Source organism: Excalfactoria chinensis, chromosome 5 (assembly GCF_039878825.1).
Source record: "Excalfactoria chinensis isolate bCotChi1 chromosome 5, bCotChi1.hap2, whole genome shotgun sequence".
Lineage (NCBI taxonomy): Eukaryota > Metazoa > Chordata > Aves > Galliformes > Phasianidae > Excalfactoria > Excalfactoria chinensis.
The window spans coordinates 18404414-18422955 of record NC_092829.1 but is presented as its reverse complement, the minus strand read 5'-3'; the positions used below and the strand labels follow the sequence as shown (position 1 = coordinate 18422955).

General features: G+C 38.0%; 1 protein-coding gene across 43 annotated transcripts in view; it reads left to right on the top strand.

Moving 5' to 3' along the window:
- Positions 1-18542, top strand: part of NRXN3 (neurexin 3) — an 898188-nt gene that overhangs the window by 857731 nt on the left and 21915 nt on the right. For 31 of the 43 annotated variants that reach the window (XR_011903709.1, XR_011903708.1, XM_072337914.1 and 28 more), the window contains one exon: positions 4175-4250. Coding sequence is in view for 39 of the 43 variants with exons in the window: in XM_072337914.1 (XP_072194015.1) it covers positions 4175-4250 (76 nt within the window). In the remaining 4 variants the exon portion in view is untranslated. Of the gene's footprint in view, positions 1-4174; positions 4260-18542 lie in introns of all 43 variants that reach the window. The other 12 variants (XR_011903710.1, XR_011903707.1, XM_072337913.1 and 9 more) reach the window with 1 other exon arrangement.

Genomic DNA, 18542 nt, shown 5'->3' with positions numbered 1-18542 from the left:
CAAGAAAACACAGATACAGGTTGAAGTTGGGAGATGTGCATATTACACGCTGACATTTTGTCTGAATTTGGCTGTGCTCTTCTCTATTTGTAGAATCAGAATCACTGAGTTTGGAAAAGACCTCCAGGATAATCTAAGCCTACCATCCGCCTATCACTGGTATTTCCCACTACACCAGTTCCCTCAATATAACATATATATGTTCTGTGAACACCTCCAGGGTCGGTGATTCCACCACATCCCTGGGCAGCCCATTCCAGCATGTGACCACTCTTTCAAAGAAGTTGTTTTTCCCAAGGCCCAATTTGAATCTCTCCTGATGAAACTTGAGTTGATTCCCTCTAGTCCTGTTGCTAGTTACATGGGAGAAGAGGCCAACATCCACTTCTCCATAACCTCTCTTCATGTAGTCATAGAGAACAATAAGACCTCCCCTGAGCCTTCTCTTCTCCCAGCTAAACAGTCCTTGTTCCATCAATTGCTCCTCATAAAACTTGTGCTTCAAACTTCTCACCAGCTCCGTTGCCTTTCTCTGAACTCACTCCAGGGCCTCATTGTCTTTCTTGTAGCGAAGCCCAAAACTGAACACAGTACTCAAGGTTGAGGCATCACCATGCTACTTCTGATTCAGGCCAGGATGCCATTGGCATTCTAGGCCACCTAGGCACACTGCTGGCTCATGTTCAGCTGAGTATTAGACAACACCCCCAGATCCATTTCCTCTACACAATCTTTCAACCACTCTGCCCTAAGTCTGTAGCATTGACTGGGGTTGTTTTGGCTAAAGTGCAGGATCCAGCACTTGGACTTGCTGAACTTATTCCTCAGCTCAGCTATCCAGCCTGTTCAGATCCCTCTGTAGGGCCTTCCTACACCCAGGCAGATTGATACTTCCTCACAACTTGTGTCATCTGCAGACTTATTTAAGGGTGCACTCAGTCCCATCATCCAGGTCATCAGTAAAGATATTGAACCAGCCTCAGTAACAACCCTTGGTGAACAACACTAATGACCAGTTGCCAGTTGGATTTAACTCCATTCACCACCACTCTCTGTGTCTGGCTCTCTAGCCAATTCTTTACCCAGCAAAGAGTGTACCTGTCCAAGTCATGGGCTGCCAGCTTCTCCTGGAGAATTCTGTGGGAGATAATGCAAAGGCTTTGCTGAAGTCAGGTAGACTACAGATTCTTATTTGATCTTCAGTGCCTGTGGTACAGGGACTTTCCAAGTGAAATGTGGTGTGTTTAGTAGCTGTGGATGGGTATTTTTACCCTTAATTTGACCAGTCATTTTCAGAATGCATCTAAACCTTACAAGATGTTCCTCAGTTTAAACAAATCTTTTGTTGTGTGAAGAAATATAATCTCACTTTTTTCTAATATGTCTATCTCTCTGGTTTGAAGTGATTGTTCTAATAATGAAGGGGGGGTAAAAATAAAGTTATAAAAGAACTCTCTATTCTTTACAAATACTGAATCAGATTGTCAATTCAATTGGATCTGATTTCAAGTTAATATTGCATGAAGCCCTTAGATATGAGAAAGTAAAGTGGGTAAATGTGTAGGCATAGCGCTTGGTAAGTGACAGTGACACACTGATAAAAATTTTATGTTCACTTCCTGTTTAAAGCAAATCATTGCTGTTCTTCAATGAAATTCTGTATGGGAATTGTCAGATCTTCAGCTAAGGGCAAAACCCACATGCTCTAAATACAACCTGGAAATCAGAAAAATATTGTTGGTGTCTTAGTACTGTCTTCTGATGGTAATGGAGAACATTCTTTATTCAGAGTGCTGTCCTTAATACTCCTTAACACAAGTTGTTTTAGACATCTGTGGATTCACTAGCTATGTTTGACTTTCTTAAAAAATTTTCTTGTGATACTCTTCTGTTGACTTAAGAATCTAGAGTAATTTACAGTGCTACAATTAAAAATTGATATCTTTCTACTCAGAGATGTCTGCATTTCACTGTTGGAGGATGTGATCACTGTTTTTAGAAATTCTTTTGTTCATTGGGATTAATAGTACTTCATAAAACGTATGTGACAGAGCCAGAATTATGGAAAGTAAATTTTTTATTTTGTGCATTCCTCTTTTCTTGACCTCTTGCTGAGCAGAGAAACTTTTAAAGCCATTTCATTTTAAGAGAGAATTCAGCACTGGAATTTCAACAGCTTTCCTCCATTTTCTGTGACTTAGAGAAGTTGCCAAAAAATGATCTTAACGCATAAGGCAGGAAATTGTACTTTGTACTTTGTACCTGTCACCTTCAATTCCTTTTAATCTTGCCTCCCTGTGGAAGTATTTAAGCATGAGATTACTGCAAGATTGCATCCTACAGAATGCTGCTGCACAACAATGCTGGTGCAAAGCAGGTAGTGTGTAATATATATAATAGGAATTCCCTTATTTTATGACTCTGATTTTATGGATTCTCTGTTTGTGTAATTTTTGTTTACAGTTGAACAATCATAGTTCTGTTTCTTGTCTCACTCTTAAGTCACTGAAATCAAGTTCACATCAGTTTGGATGTGAACATTCTGGCTGTCTGCTGCTCAGTTCCATTTTTTTAATTTTTTTTCTATTTTTTTTATTTTTTTTCCTAAAAAAGAGAAAGAAATAAAGTACTCCTGGTACAGGACAATGAGGAGCTTGTTAGCATTGGGACCACAGGGGACTGAAGAAAATATTGGGACCTCAAAACACTTTGTTTTGTAAATAAAGGAGGCAACACAAAGCATTTTGAAGGCAACAGAGCAGTCATATGATTGGGAGGAGGACCTTATTTAAATCTGGAGAGTCTTTTTCTAGAGTAAGAACATAAAAGCTTTTTATGATGTGAGATCCTCAGAAGTATTCACCTGGAGCAATGAGATATAATGTACTGTATGTAGTACAGCCACCCTGCTCCTGAGGGACTGTGACTTAAGCCATACTCCTTGCCTGGTGAGGGACCTTTTGTCTGTTCTTTTCCAGGAATCATTCCACCAGTCCTGCTGCTCAGCAGAATGTGCAGCTTTCTTCAGGGAAAAGGTGTAAAGGGAGGCAATTCCAGCAGAAGCTGTGGTCTGAGCTGCTGATACTGCTGGGCTGGGATAATTTTGTGCTGTTTTCAGGAACATTACAACCTGTGTCCAGAGGCTGCCACAGCTTCTCTCCCTAATGGTCTGCTCTACTAATTCAACTAATTGCAGCAATTACAGGCAGGAGATGCTGCTGGGAGGAGACATCAGTACATTTCTCTCTAACATGCTGCAGAGCATGCTGCTCATTAATTAGACCAGCCGCAACGTAAAAAGGAAAAAAACAAAAACAAAAGAAAACAGAAAAGAAAAGGAAAAAAGAAATAGAAAAATATCACCATCTGGAAATGCAAATAAAAGTTATGAGACTTGCTAGGGCCACGAACAGTCACGGCTTGGCTCAGCAGCCATCAGCTCAGTCGCAGACAGGCTGGTCCCAGGTCACTGGCAGGCAGGCAGGTTGGGCTGCAAGTCGGTTGGGCATAACTGAAATGTGAAGCAATTCTTTACAATGCAACAAATGTGTCCTAGCTGGGGAAATGTAAAGGATTCCCATCCCAGGGGGTGCATCAGCAGAGCAGAAAGTACCTCTGCCTGAGAGTGATGCATTTACAACACAGCAGAGTTCTGTTAGCTGCCAGGGTGATGAGTATTATCTGTGTCTACCTTGTACGTTTGTCTTTGCAGGAAGCATTCTCATCCTGGGAATGCCTCATCTGTCCTGGCTGTCAGGGGGTGCCTTCTGGCAGGCCCCACGTGGCTCTGGTGCTTATCGAGGAGCCCAGCATGCTCCAGACAGGCCCATTGCTGACTGCTGGGGCCATGTGCCAGCAAGCAGGTGTTGGACCCACTGTCCTGCTGTGCTCAGCAGCACAGTGCCATCCATTGCCAGCCGGAACCACATGGCAGGCTGCACCTGTGCCCACCTGAAATATTCAGCAGCACAAGTCCTCTAGGAGGGGAATCCAGCTCTGTGCTACACAGGCATAGCTGGAGATCTTGGTGCAAAGTAAATATTTTAGAAATTATCTATTGTGAAACATTTTTTGTAGGGTACTTAGCCACCTCTAAAACAATCTCTTGATGTGCAAGCATCTGATACCTTTCTTCTCTGTTCTTTTCCCTCTGTTCCTGACCTTTGCATGCCAGACAACAGATGACATTGTTTCATCCGCTGAATGTTCTAGCGATGATGAAGACTTCATTGATTGTGAACCCAGTACAGGTAAGTCAGGTCAGTCTTCTTTTGCTTGCTTTCTGATTTAATTTGCAAAAAACAATGCATACATATATTTATATGTGTGTGAATGTATACATATATTATTATATATGTGTATATATATGTGTGTGTATATGTGTATATATATATATCCTTATGTATATATACACTGTATAAAAATAAAAATTATACAGCCAAGCATCGGATCCCATGGACTTGGCAACAGCAAAACAAAGATATTTCATCACTGTTTGGTTAATATAAAGTTGTTTGCATAGAAAGCTGTACTTCTTCCAAGAGATTCTATCTAATTAATACTTTACATGTTTGTAGCAGTCACTTTACTGACACACTGGGAAATCAAAAATATTAACGTGGCATGAGGAAAATAATAAAGATTTATAAAGTGTGGGAGAGTTAATGCTTGAAAACCTGGGCAGGGAAACAAAAATAAAACAATTGTGGTATATTAATGCCATTTACTCTTCATTAATTGTACTGAATTTGGACTGTGCAAGGATACATTCGTCCATGGGATTTTAAATGCAGTTAACCTGGTAATATATTTATACTAATTTTGTTTTCTGTGAGCCTAAAGAAATAGAGGAGCATAAAAACATTGTTCTGACATAACAAAATTAGTAGTAATTCTTGCCATGTTATCTGCAATGATGCTTCAAAATGTATCCATTAAAGAGTCAGAAGGACTGGCCGTATGGAACTGACTCAACTTCTTCCCTTTCAGATACATTTTGATAAATTGATGGCTATTCTTTCTGGTGAGATATATGATGTGATATCCAGCAGGCAACTGCAGTCTATTTTATTTCTTACAGGCTTTTTCAAGTCGTCTTTTTTGAGGCTTGCCATGAGTTAAGCATTCTATAATAGAGAACAGACATCATCGAATTTCTGTGTACATCTTTTAAAAAGAGGGAGTTTGCTTAGAATCTTATGTCCTTAAAAGTGAAACATACAAATAGCTTAGGTGTTTTATTTTTGTTTGTTTCGTTTTGCTTGTTGTTTTATTCTTTTTAATTATTTATTTGGGATTTTTATTTTATTTTATTTTGCTTTAAGAAAAATCCCCAGAATGCATTATAAATGTTCTGTCCCTAATTTCCTGAAGCCGTTTAATTAATACAAGAATAACACTAAAATTCACCCAAGGCTAGAGCTTTCATATTTCTGTTCAATTTGTCATGCCATGCCTGCATTTTTTGGTAGAACTTGGTTCTGCAGTAATCTGAGATTGGTAATGCTTTGTAGCTGGGAACTTCCACCATGCAACAGCCTTTGAACTCTCAATAGGGAAGGGAGTGACACGATGACTAGGATAGCAGATACTTCACTCTACTTCCATCTCTGTGAGTTTTTAACTCCTCACTCGGCAAAAGAGCAGTCCAGTTATTACTGGATTGTAAAGCATAGTGTTGGTACCAGAATTATAAATAAAGGCGGTCGTGAAATACCAGCATAATGATTATCATTGAAGTGAGTCATGAGTTTCACAGGGCCATGCTAGGAGGGCTAATGTACCACAATGATTTGCAAATTAGTTGGTAAGACTCATTTCATTAAAGCTTCACTATCATTTTGAGATGTCAGGTTTTGTTTTTGTTGTTTGTTGTTGGTTTTTTTTTTATTCTGATTGCCAAGAATTACAATTAAAGGAGGAAGTGGGTCCTTTATCAGACTCCAATCATACATTTTTGTTACTTATGTTGCAACACAGAAATCACAGTTACTTCAATTGCTATAAATGGCAATAATACTATTTTCAGCATATGCAGTAAGTGGAAAAATCAGTTGAAGAAGAAATGTGATAAAACAGGATGTTTAACATGAAATTTCAGGGTACCAAGTTTTCAGTACTAATAGTACCTGACTCCTGACACAGTCTGATATCTAATGCTACAAACAGGTACAAACTGGATTTACAAATGACTTGATTTTAGAACTCCTGCAACGCACTACAGTTAGCTGCTGTAAGTGCCTACAGATATCTGAATACTGCTATGTAAAATAATATAATTCACTGGAAATCTGTTGAAGATACTTTTCTAAGCTACTAAGTATTCTTTTACAACATCCTATTCCTCCTCCATCAGATGCTTGGTTCTCATCAGCCACTGAGTTATGAATTTCTTCACAGGAATTACTGTAGCACTGAGAATTAAAGTTAGCCTGATTATATGTAAAAAACATTCTCCCAGATGGTCCTTGCTGATGAGATTTACACTTCCAGATTTTGAGGATCCCAGCTCTCAGAGGCACGGGTGTAAAAGTTGCCAGAAGGCAGAGGGACATGGAGGTCCCTTTTGCTTCTAAGTGTAAATTTAGTTAATTCCATCACGATGAGAAGGAACAGTGACAGGTCTGAGGTGCTCTTCATTTAGGTTTCTTTGAATGTCTTTTTCTTACCATTCCTACTGCATGCAGGGATTGCAGAACAGTGTCTGCAGTGCACTTGATAATGAAGCACTCCCACAGCCTGTGCCACAGGAGAGCACTAAAGCAATCTGAGCCAGCTTATAAAAATCCAGTGGTGCTGGCTTGGCTGAGCAGTTAACATTTGCCTTTCCACTTCAACAACCAAGTCAGGATTCTGGCAATATGCCAAGGTCTGCTACTTAAATGTATATACAATGAGCAAAGAAAAGAGCCATATCATTTTGCCCGTATTTTCTAGTGTGAGAGTCTGTTGCTGTTGTTTTTTTTTTAATTGGGCCCATTTGAAGTTGCTTCCTCCTGTTCAGTTGACAGGTCAGTGTATTTTACACTGCCTTCTGGCTTGCCTGATTGCTTTTACAGCAAATTGAAAACGAAATGACTCAACCCAGCACAGGCCCCTCTTTGTTGCTCTGATAATGTGTAGTTTAAAAGCTCTTGAGTTTCTGCCAAACACCAGGACTTGGCCTTCCATCACCCTCAGTGCTACAGCCCAGTAATGCAAAGGTTACTGAACTTGGTGCTGCAGCTGTGAGATATGAGATACATCACTGCGATCCTGCTGTGCTATAGCCAAGACAAGGGCAGCTGAGATGCCGCCCTGCAAATCAAAAGTGTTCAGAATCCATATGAGTCAGAATAAAAAGTTCTCAATATATTACTTTGGACTTGGTCCTGGATCAGAGATGGCACCCTACAGAGTCTCTTCGAAGACTTTGGTTTCAACACACTCAAAGATAGTTCATAAGACATAAAAACATGTTCTCTTTGAGGCTAAATATCTTATGAGAATCATTTGCTAGATCTTATTGCCACTTAACTCTGATTGTCAGTTGAATCCAAGCCCCGAATCACAATAAACATATGATACACATCTTCATATTTGCGTCTCTTTAAAGGAAGATAGAATAGAGGCAATTTCTTCACTCCTCTCCCCTCTGGATTTCCCTGGCTACCTCAAGTCACTCACTGTAGCAGGCTGTTTATGGCCTGTATCCTGCTTCCAGAATTGCTTTCTGGTGGTATTTCTGTAGCCCTGGAGCTGCAACAGGAATCTTGTCCTTACTGATGCAGCTTGCAGGCATACCCTTTAAGCACATGTGCGCATGAGGAATTATTTTAAGTGGTGGCAATGATAGCAGTGAATCCAAAAACCTTCTGTCTTTATATAATGAAGTCATTGCAGCTTTAGGGATAAAAAGTGTGTGATATTCATCTTATCACAGATAAGCCTAGATATCCTTAAATCTAGAGATTCACCAGGATAACTTACTGTAAAGGATATAAAGGGCACCCAACTGTTCATCTACCTTGAAGAAACCTTTATTTACAGTCAAGAGCAGTTTTCCTCTGTGGGAAGTGTCATTTATCCCAAAACATGTTTGAAATCTTTCTGGTTTCTGTGCCAGAAACACGGTGCTTTTCTCTGATATGAGTACAGAAATCTGTTCTGGCATATTCCAAAGATCTGACGATCAAATCTTCAGATTTCTCAAAGCTGAGGCCAGGGTACTGAGTTTGAACTTTTGAACACAGTGTCAGTGGTTTCATCACTAGGCAGCTGTCAGAGAATGAAAGACCTGTAAGGTTGGCCCTTAAACACAGCTACCTGGCTTGGTGCAGGCTGCATCTCTTCCCCAATCTTGTTGCCAGTTTCTCCCTCCTATCTGACTGATGATTTCTTAGGTGAATACTTTCCCAGCAGACAAATTTATTCTGTGTATTTTGTTTCCCAGAGGGCTGCATACATCGTAATGCTGGCAGTTTAGGAAGCCTTTCCCATGAGATACTGCACACAGCAATAGAGTAGGCCAAAAAGTACAGTACTTTGTACTGGAAATTACACAGTGCTGTGTAGCATATGCCTACACTAAAGAAATGTGTGTCCTTTGGTTATGGAGTCTATCAGTAATTTATTGGCCTACACCTATCCATTTCAGGCTTCTGATTTATGGGTTAGAATGATCAAGCTCCCACTCGTGTAAGCTGGAGAATAAGGTACCTGCGATCATCCAGGATCTCAGATTTGTTTGCAGAAAGCAAGCAGAATCTCTCTTTCAAACCTCTGCATGAAGTTAATGTAGTTCACAAAGCACTATATTGATAGTGGAGAAACCTGGACTGAAGAGGCCAAGAAATGTGCTTATTTGTCTCCTGACCTCCATGATCTTTATCAGACTTCTTGAAGCATCCCGGAAATTTTCACTGCTCAATTTGGAGAAACACTGTCTCCAAATTCAGTGCTTAGTTATCCCTATTCTCTCCATGTGTGAAGCAGATGGAGTTCTGTTCCATTTCTCATACTGTGAACAAGGAATGCCCTTTAAAATTGGGTGCATGTCTCAAAGTGTGCTGAGAAGATGCCTTTTCATCTTCCAGACTGAATGCCAACTGAATGACATACAAGTCCAAAGGAAGGAGTTTGCTCTGTGGCACTTGCCAGTGTGTAATAACAACACTTGTTTGGTGGAATTTCCTAGCTACACCTTTATGGCCAGGAAAAAACAAACAAATGAACAAACAGGTTTTACTAATCATGCAGACAATTTACAGGAAGTTTTATTTTCTTTTTATGTTAGGAATTTGAATTGAGTTTGGTTTTCAGTATATTGGTCTTTTTCTCTTACGTACACTCCAAAGGCCCTACCTATGAAGATATTTTATCTGTATATGCACTATATACTGTGTGTGTATATATACCTACATATGTATATATGTATATACTAAAGTACTAAATGACCAATATCAGCAGTAGCCCCTATCATCCAATCACATGTTTACACAGAAATTCATGCCTTCATCTAACCCTGGCATCCGCTGGCGTGGACAGATGCATGATACTGTTACTTCTTGATGAACAAAGCACGTAAATTTCTTTTTTTGTTGGAGCCTTTTCTTTCTTCCTTTTATTTATTTGTTTACTTTTAATTGATAGTTTCATCTACCAATTAGCCTTGGGTAGGGTGGGGCAGGGAGAATAAAAAAAATTATACAGGTATATCCATCAGTATATACACATGTACTCTGTGTATATATAGATGGATGAATACATTGTATATATTTGAAGAACATTTTCTGTCGTTTCACCTCATCTTGTGCCGCATGAATTTTTGGTGATTGATATTTTAGTTTCTTTTTTATTTCTTTCCCATTTTTTTGGCTCTTAATGGTGCCATACTGCTATTGTTTAATTTTTGAAATCATTGCTATAGTATTCGATTTGTACTTTTGGAGTTCTTCCAACAAAACAATGATTTGATCATCTCAAGAAAGAGATATAGATCTGCAAACTAATAAAGGCAACAAAATCTTTTCTTGCCATCCTTAAGAAATCCACATTTTTAGACACCCCGAGAAAGTTGTGTGCAAAAGAATGAAGGTTCCTCCCCCTCCTTTCTTTCTACTCTTTTCTCACTGCCTTTTTTAAAACTTCTGAATATCTCTATCCTATCTTTTCCCTTTCCTCCTTTTTTATTTATTTATATATATTTTTTCTTTTCAAATTGAGTTCTGAGGAGATGTATCCAGATGAAAAAGACAGAATTCCCTTATCCCAGCATTCTCCCTGGAAAAAGTACTCTAACAGCAACAAAAAACAAAAACCCTATAAACTGCAGATGGCATAAAAAGAATTTTATTGCAATGCAGAATATCTGTTGTATCTTTTATTTCTGGGTCAGTGCAAGATCATTTTTGTGGCATGCTGTAGTTTAGCTGGTTTAACTAACCATGGCCTTCATTAATCCATGCATGGGCTGTGATGATGCCATCTCGTGTTTCATCAGAGCTACGCATTCAGGCTAACCAAGCAAGTCCATAGCGTGTGATTTAGGGGGATATCGTTTTAATTTTCATTTTCAGTTATATTCTAATAATTTCTTTTTGGAAGAGTTATGCCAGTACCACTGGCTGTTTCTTGCAGCCTTAATGTTGTATATCTACTTTATTATTTTATGGGTTTTTTGCTCTTTTATTTTTTTTAAATTTCTTAGTAGCAATCTTATGTCTTGTCTGTGTCCATCTGTCTTGTCAGTGTGTTTTGAAGTCCATTGGTCCAGTGTCGTTATGTGATTCTGTTCTCTGTTTGTACGCTGGTGTTCAACTCCCCAGCACTCTATTGTTCCTCTCCCTCTTCCCTTTCCCTTCTTTTCCTCCCAACCTTCCCAGGAAGTCCACAAAGGGGCACAAGCTTTGAATGAGGCTGTTAGAACTGGCCCAAGGTGTTGGAATGGACATCACAAGGTGTTCGTTCGCATTCATTCACCTAAAAAAGTTGAAATTTGCAGCTGGAAGGTTTTCAGACACTTATCATTTCACTCTTATAAATGGTTTAATGGCAAAAGACTAAAGTGATTTTTTATACATAACCAGATTTTGAGGGTATATTGGGTAAGAACTCCTGTTATCTGTACTTGAGGTGCCAGAAAACTCTATGCAGGCTATATTCTAAATAGAAGTTTGTGGATCTTTTCATAAAAGACAGTCTTGGGAGTGGAATATCACTGTGAATGTATTTCTGAAATCCATCATTTGTAATTCACTTGCAGTTAGGATATGAAAACCTAGGATGCACGTAAGATTCTAAAAATGGTGTATCTTTGTAGGCTCAGCCTCTCCTTTGTAACTCTGTAGTATCTCCTCCATATCAATGCTGGTAAAAACCACCTTGCTGCTGTTAGCATGTGTAAGCTGAAGTCTGGAAAGACATCTAGTGTGTCTTCTGCCATGAGTATCATAAATGTGTGGCAGTGTGTAAGGCAGAATAAAAGATAAGCTGAGTTTGATAGTGTCTGCTTAGACTTGGAACCCTTTTTAGAAAAAAAGCATCCTTTGGCTTGTACAATTCCCCAGTATCCTTAATTCTGTTCCTGCAACCATGTTAGAATGTGAGAATACATCAAGTAGCGTTGGGATAGGCGTGAGCTCAATGGGGGAAGAAGCAGACAGAGGCCTTGTAGATGATGTGCAGGGTGTCACAAAAAGCATACTCACATGTACCTTTTGCTTAGCTAGAATTTAGTTTGATTTTACACTAATAGATAGCTTATCTTTCATCAGTAAAAACCAATCATCTTAGGCTTCTTTGCTTTTCTTAACTTATATATAATTTGAGAGACATTATTCAGTGATATTAATTACAGTGAAAATGAATCAGCATTTAAAACTTGCTAGATTTATATTTTAGATCTCTGTGTGTTTTCCACAACTGCGATTCCTACCAAATCTAAAACCTTTTTTCTTGGAAACTGTTTAGAAGGAACAACGGTTATAAAATTACAATAGAATCCACAATCACATGTTTCTGTGTAATGCTGCCCTCTGTCAGAAAGACCAGAACAGTCAACCAGGCTTCCTAAACCCTGATAGTGAAAGAAACTTAAGTTTAGCTCAAGTGGCAGGTGTTATTGGTGCATCACAGTCAGAGTTTTAGTCTGCATCATGAGGTCAGAGCAACCTTCCCATCCAAGCATTGTAGTGAGTTAATGAAAATTGCCATCATTAGGATGCTGACCTCTGGGCTGTGGGTGAGCTGCAGTGCCCCACTGAAAGGCCGCTTCTGTTTGCCACACGTTGCCACTGTACTGCCTGCAGAGAGCCACAGGCTCCTCCAATGCGGGTGTTGCTGCTGCAAGTCTTATTGTGCTCCCTTTTATCCCGTGGAGTCTATAGGGGCCTTTTAAATAATTCATATCTTGTCTTCTGTTTCTGGGCATTTCCTCTGTGCCATTTTTCACTGTGCAAGGGGGAGGGCTGGGGGTCGAGGTGTTAAGGCCCATGACAAAAAGCCTCAACTCTGGCATGGTTTTCCCCCCTCAGCTGTTGGTTCCTTCTCTGCTCATTTGCCTACCTGCTAGACAGAGTAAATGAAATACTGCTTAGCTAAATGCAGTAGAGATAAAGGGAATGATGGTGACATAATATTTTAATGAACTTACTTTGATATTCAGGTGCAGGTTGCTGTGCAATACAGAAAAATGATACTGTAATGCTAACTAGCAAGAATGTACAAGAAAACAAGGTTGTTGTTGAGGTTTTTATTACTATTCTCAATTGCTGTGGTAAATGACATTACTATGTGTTTTAATGAAATAGATTAAAACCTACAAAAATAACAGGAATTCTCTGAAATGCAGAATCGAGGGAAGCAAGTGAGAAAAACAAAAAAATATTTCCAGATCAGGGAAATATTATCAGCATGGTATCATTTATCATATATCTATGTCTGTCATGGTATATTTATCATATATCAGCAGGGATTATCAGCATGGTATCATTTTGAATAAATATAACTTTTTCCTCTAGAAATTACAATTGGAATGAAGCACGTTCAGGCTACGTAAGTTAATATCATGAGTAGACTATGCAGTATATAGATCTTTTCTATCAGAACTTCCATATTTGAATTTGTCAGAAATTTGCTTCAAAAGCTTCACAGTTTCTCTGGTCTGATTTAGCTGGTGTAAGCATCCCTGCTTTTCTATCTAAGATCAGGAAGAGATCAGGATCAAACCTACAGTCTGGCTACCTTGCCCTTGCTGCCTTCCAGACTTTTTTATAAGCATGTTCTCTAAACTCAAAGCCATGTGCACTGTCACATTCTGGCAGTCCTTCTAGTGCTGTGCCTATGTTATCAAGCTGACACATGTCTAAAATACTAAGATATGATATTTTCAACCTGCTGGGACTTGCTTTTTGTCCCTGTTAGCTTTGATTTTCAGCTTCATAAAATATATTGGAAAGAAGGAAAAAATAGGCAATGACAAATTCAGTGAAAGAGAAAAGGTAGCACATGACTCAGGAGGAGATTTTGCCTCAAAGGCAAATGTTATGTGTATTTAGACCCTTAGATGTCCGTAGCAACTGATTCATGAGCTTTAGACCAGAAGGAGCTATCTGGTTTCTGGAAGATAAATAATATTTGTGAATATTTATGAGTTTAGGATAGCATTCTGTTAAAGAGAAAACATTCTGAACATTTACTGATACTATAGGCAGAAATACAGTTTTGCTCCTTAAGGCTTTTATTATGTATTTCTTCTGGTCATCATGCCTAGACTTGAAGGTGCCCTTTGCATTAGAAGCTTGGAAGTATTGATGTTCACATGAACAGCAAGAGCTGGAATGATATCTCAGCAGAGCAGGAAAACCTATTCTACTTCCATTTTTAACCCAGGTAGATCACAAGTTTATAATTAGATCAAAAGTCTTATTACCTTGTCTTTATTCTGACTCTTTGTTTCACTTCCGATTTATTAATCACAAGAGCTAGAAAACTGTGCTTTATTTAATCTGTAAATAGGTGAGAATCCCAGTTCTTGAGTGATACAAAGTGTTAATACTTACTTATCTTAAATGTCATGTGAGGAGTAGAAGACAAAGATCATGCCAGTTTTGAAATCAGGGATGGAAGCGAAGAAAAAAATTAAAATTACTCTGGCTTGATTTCTTGTCTCAAATGTCCACTAATTTGACAAAATATTTCATTCTACATTTTTAATTGCTTTAACAAATATGTTACTAAAAGCTTATAAATGGTTCATACAGAAGGATTCATTGTTGGACTTCTGCTGAGTCTCAGGAAAGCTGAAGTTACTTGGTTCCCTGGGGTGGTGTTCTAAGGATCATCAGCTCCTCTTTTGGCATTCAGTAGGAACTACAATTGTTGTACCACCAAGCATACAAAATTTCACAACTGGCTTCTTTTTGAGCAACAAGAAAATTCCATTGCTTTTGTGCCTTCGCTAATTTTAGGTCTGTGTCAATATGAAAAGAATGAATGACAGAAGCATTTAAAAGGGGGAACAGTTCTGTTTTTGCCAGAGAAAAGACATGCAAAGCAATTTTGATCTTAATAGTTTTTTGTTTTATGCATGTGCTTCCTAATGGATGTCAATATTGCTTTCTCCCCTGGTACTGAAATGAGTATGAGTAAGTTTAGATACCAGTTTTAGTGACTACTGCTTGCAATCTTAAGGGCTTCCAAAATTTTACATCTGACGCAGAAAAAGAGCGAAAAATAGCTCTGTAACTTGTTAAGGTAGGTATCAAAAGGAAAAAAAAAAAATTTTACGTGTTGGGCATACTACCAGGTTTATTCTTATTCTAGCAGCTGAAGGATGGGCTTTGCTGGGTTGACTCCCATGAACAAAACACCGTGACCTGTGCAACATAGTTGTAGAGTGAGTGAGCTCTGAGCATGAAATGATTAATGACTTTTGAGCTTTGAGAGATTTTTTGGTTCCCCTGAAGCCGTTTACTTCCATGTTTAAACATATCATATAAAGCCAAATGGAGTACAAAGACCAGAAGAGTAGTTAAAAAAGTATTTCTCTAATTCTTTTTTTGGTAAATCATGAAGATTTGATGTTGACAAAATACTGTGCAACCACCATCTAGTTTACTCTGAATTCAAATGAGGAAAATGATGTGACTTCTAAAATGAAAAAGGTATTAAATTTAATCAAATTAATTAAAATTATTTTTAAAGGAAATTTAAAAAATAATATCACATTCAAACAAAGTATTTCACTGCAAAAGAAACTTTTTCGTGTTTTAATCTCAAAACAATTCACAAAAGGTATCCGTATATGCATATTGCTGTACAACACGTTCTTCCTATGATTTTCAGAACTGTGAGTTAACTGGAAAATAGAGTATAGTGACAAACTACCCATAACTAAGTGGAAACAGTGGAAGGGGTTTTTTGGTTCTAATTCAGTAACTCTGGTGTAGATTTCCAAATCCGTAATGCCTTCCTTTCATGGATCTTTCTCATGACTTGTCTACATGTGCACGTATCAGGACACAGTCATTTCCCTGATGAGTGCCCAGAAGTATCCAGTATCCTATAAATATGTAGTCACGTGGATTGTGCGAGGATTTCACTGTTCTTGTCTCTTTTTTGTCACGTCTAAAATATGACAAATAACCTTCACCACTGACTAACTTAGGATGTTTCTTACAAATTCTTTTCAGTTTTTTAACTTTCTTTGTCCCCTGCTAGGATCTCTAGAATATTAAAACATTCTTTTCCCCATAGGAAACATCTGTCATTTGTTCTCTACCAATTGTTTTAGAAGAATAAATCCTTTGATTAAATTTATCAAAGAAGTCGGGCCAGTATATTTTAGCATCTTCAGCTGTTTCATTCATAGCTTGTCATGTTTTGAATTGCAATGGTAAAAGTCCATCCCCGAAGCTGTGTGATCTTTCCAGCATATGTTGTTTTTTATATCTATCATTTTTCCCCTGGAAATTCAAACAAAAATGGTTTTGGAGGGAGAGAGGGGAAAAGAAAAAAAAAAAAAAAAAAAAAGGCTTCACTAATGCGATATTTTTAGAAGCAGCTGGTGAAACAAACTGCAAATGTTATGCCTGGAGCACCTTTATTCTAATAGCAGGGTTGTTTAAAGATTAAAACACTCATTTGTGTGTCTAGCTCACTTGTTCATAGTAATGCTTCCTCTATACCTTATAAGTGAGGAAACATGGAAAGATAGCTTGTTTTCCTGCATTTTTTCAAGGTATTTAAACACTTCTCTGCTGAAGAATGTGGGTTCAGATAGTGCTTTCTATGACAAACAAAGTGTTAGCTTAGCAAAAATGAGTATCAAACATCTCTACTTCATTTATTCTTCTGGAGATTTTTTCCTTTTCCTCTGAGTTGACCTTTGCTTCCTCATGGCATGTTGCAAGTTTTCTATTGGCCTGTCTTGTAGGTGGCAGTTGTCTAAACATAAGCTGCTAGTTCAGATAGATAGTTTAAGAAATTCTTATGAGCTGCCTGGCTTAGAGTTCCTGGTGTGAGAAAACTGTCTTCACATAGAAATGTTTACAGTGTCCTATGCAACCTGAGCAGTTTTGTTTTTCCATGTCACACTTTCTTAGCATTTTTATACTTACTAATTTATAATCGTGGATTGAAGGAGTTGAGCACCAAATGAGTCAAAAGGCATCTGAGCATCTTTGAAAAACACATTTTATGAAGGCCCAGGTTTATACTGGAATATCAGTGAGTGTTGCTACCTACTGTTTTTGCCTCAAAATTCCCATAAAAGCAATTGTTTTCTTTCTTGTATTTTTGGTGATTTGATTTCTGATGTCATTTACGCATTTAAGAAATATTTCAGCAGCTTGATTCCAAGAATGGTTGCATGTTGGATGTCCAATCTCTTGTAGCTTTATTGCCATATTTTATCCAGCATGTGAGAGGAGCTTTGTGGATATTAGTGCAGCTTCAGAGGTCTAAATTTTAGATCTATATGCTGACAAGAGATAGTTAATCCATTTGTGGACCAAGCCCTTAAGGACTGTATGAATGACAGGACTTGAAATAAGGCCTTGGAGTCTTAATTCTTCTTTTGCATTCAAACCTCAATTAATCTCTCCTTCATTTTTAAACAAAGGTTGCAGTTTGATCCTACAGATTCCTTAAACCTTCTGTCAGATACACACTCCAGGAGGTCGTTTTTCTGGGGATCCAGTCATGTTCGGGCAATGACAGCTTTTACTGTGGTATGTCACATCACATTAATTTTCTTATATAAAAGAGATTTTAGCAAATGCAGAATAAGACAAATGAACTAGCTACAGTGAAGCTAAAGATTTCAGACATGAGCTTAGAGCAATGATCATTGTTCCTTGTTTAACAGCACTTCTTTATCAGTTTTCTCTTTCGGTTTGTCTTGTGCTGTTCTTTTCCAGTAATGAAATGCATAGAGCTGTATACATCATTTCAGGGGTAGCAGTGACAAAGCCGTGTAAAGAGGCACTGTTATCTCTCTGCTCCATTACAGTGAAGCCTCTGCTTATACACCCGAATTTGGAAAATAGTTAGAAAGCTTAATAAACATAGAGTCTGGCTTGAAGGAAAGAGATTCTCTGCAATGGAGGATTAAGAGATGAAAAATTCAGCTTCCTTTTATAAAATCTAAGAAATCTGAGCTCTACATCTCTGACTGGAGCTCTGGGAAAGAGGCTGGAAATAAGAATTAAGGGAAGTATACATGTGTATGTATAAATATATACAAATACATATTAACAATATACATATATATGTAATATAAGCATAGATAGAAAAGAAATCATTCTTTAGTTTCAGAATGCAGTGACAGATTTCAGATATTTCTAGCAAGTAGCTTCTAAAGCAGAGTGCTGGTAATATTCTGTATTGGTCCCTAGGAGATGGACTGTATGTCATATGTCAGGTCTGTGAGCCTACTGTAAGAAACTATACACTTTCTCTACCTTAATGCCAATGGAAGTTAGCAACAATGCATAGAATCACTGTCATCAGAGTGAAACTGTAGCAGGTGAGTCCCTTAAGTTTCAGCTGTAGGTTAGTTTACCAGACCTCAATATCAGATCTGAAGAAATGAATTGTGAAATTCACTTCCTGCATTGAAAAAAACAAAATTCTGTCTGCAGAAAGAATTCCAGAGAGATTAAGTTAGATAATAAGTGTGAAATACCAAGAGCAGAACTTTTTCACTGCATTCCTTACTTGTTTAAAAATCTTTTCCAAGCCTTTTGTCTAGAGTGATTAGGAAAGTCATGTTGATTTTGTTGTGGAAAACAAAGTAGTCAGCATTTGATCCAGATTCCAGTTTGGAATCTGGATGCAAATTAAATATTTTCATGGTAAAAAAAATTGTGTGTAAATTCCTGTATGTATACACATGCATGCATAATCACTTGCATTAGCTACATGGCTGGAAAAACTGGCAGCCTGATCTTGTGAAACATTGAGTACATTCCATTTTTACAGAGATTAATGAAGGTAGAAAGTATTTAGCTGAGTTGCTATATTGTGGGGTGGAAAAAAAGAAATCACTTATCCAGATTCAA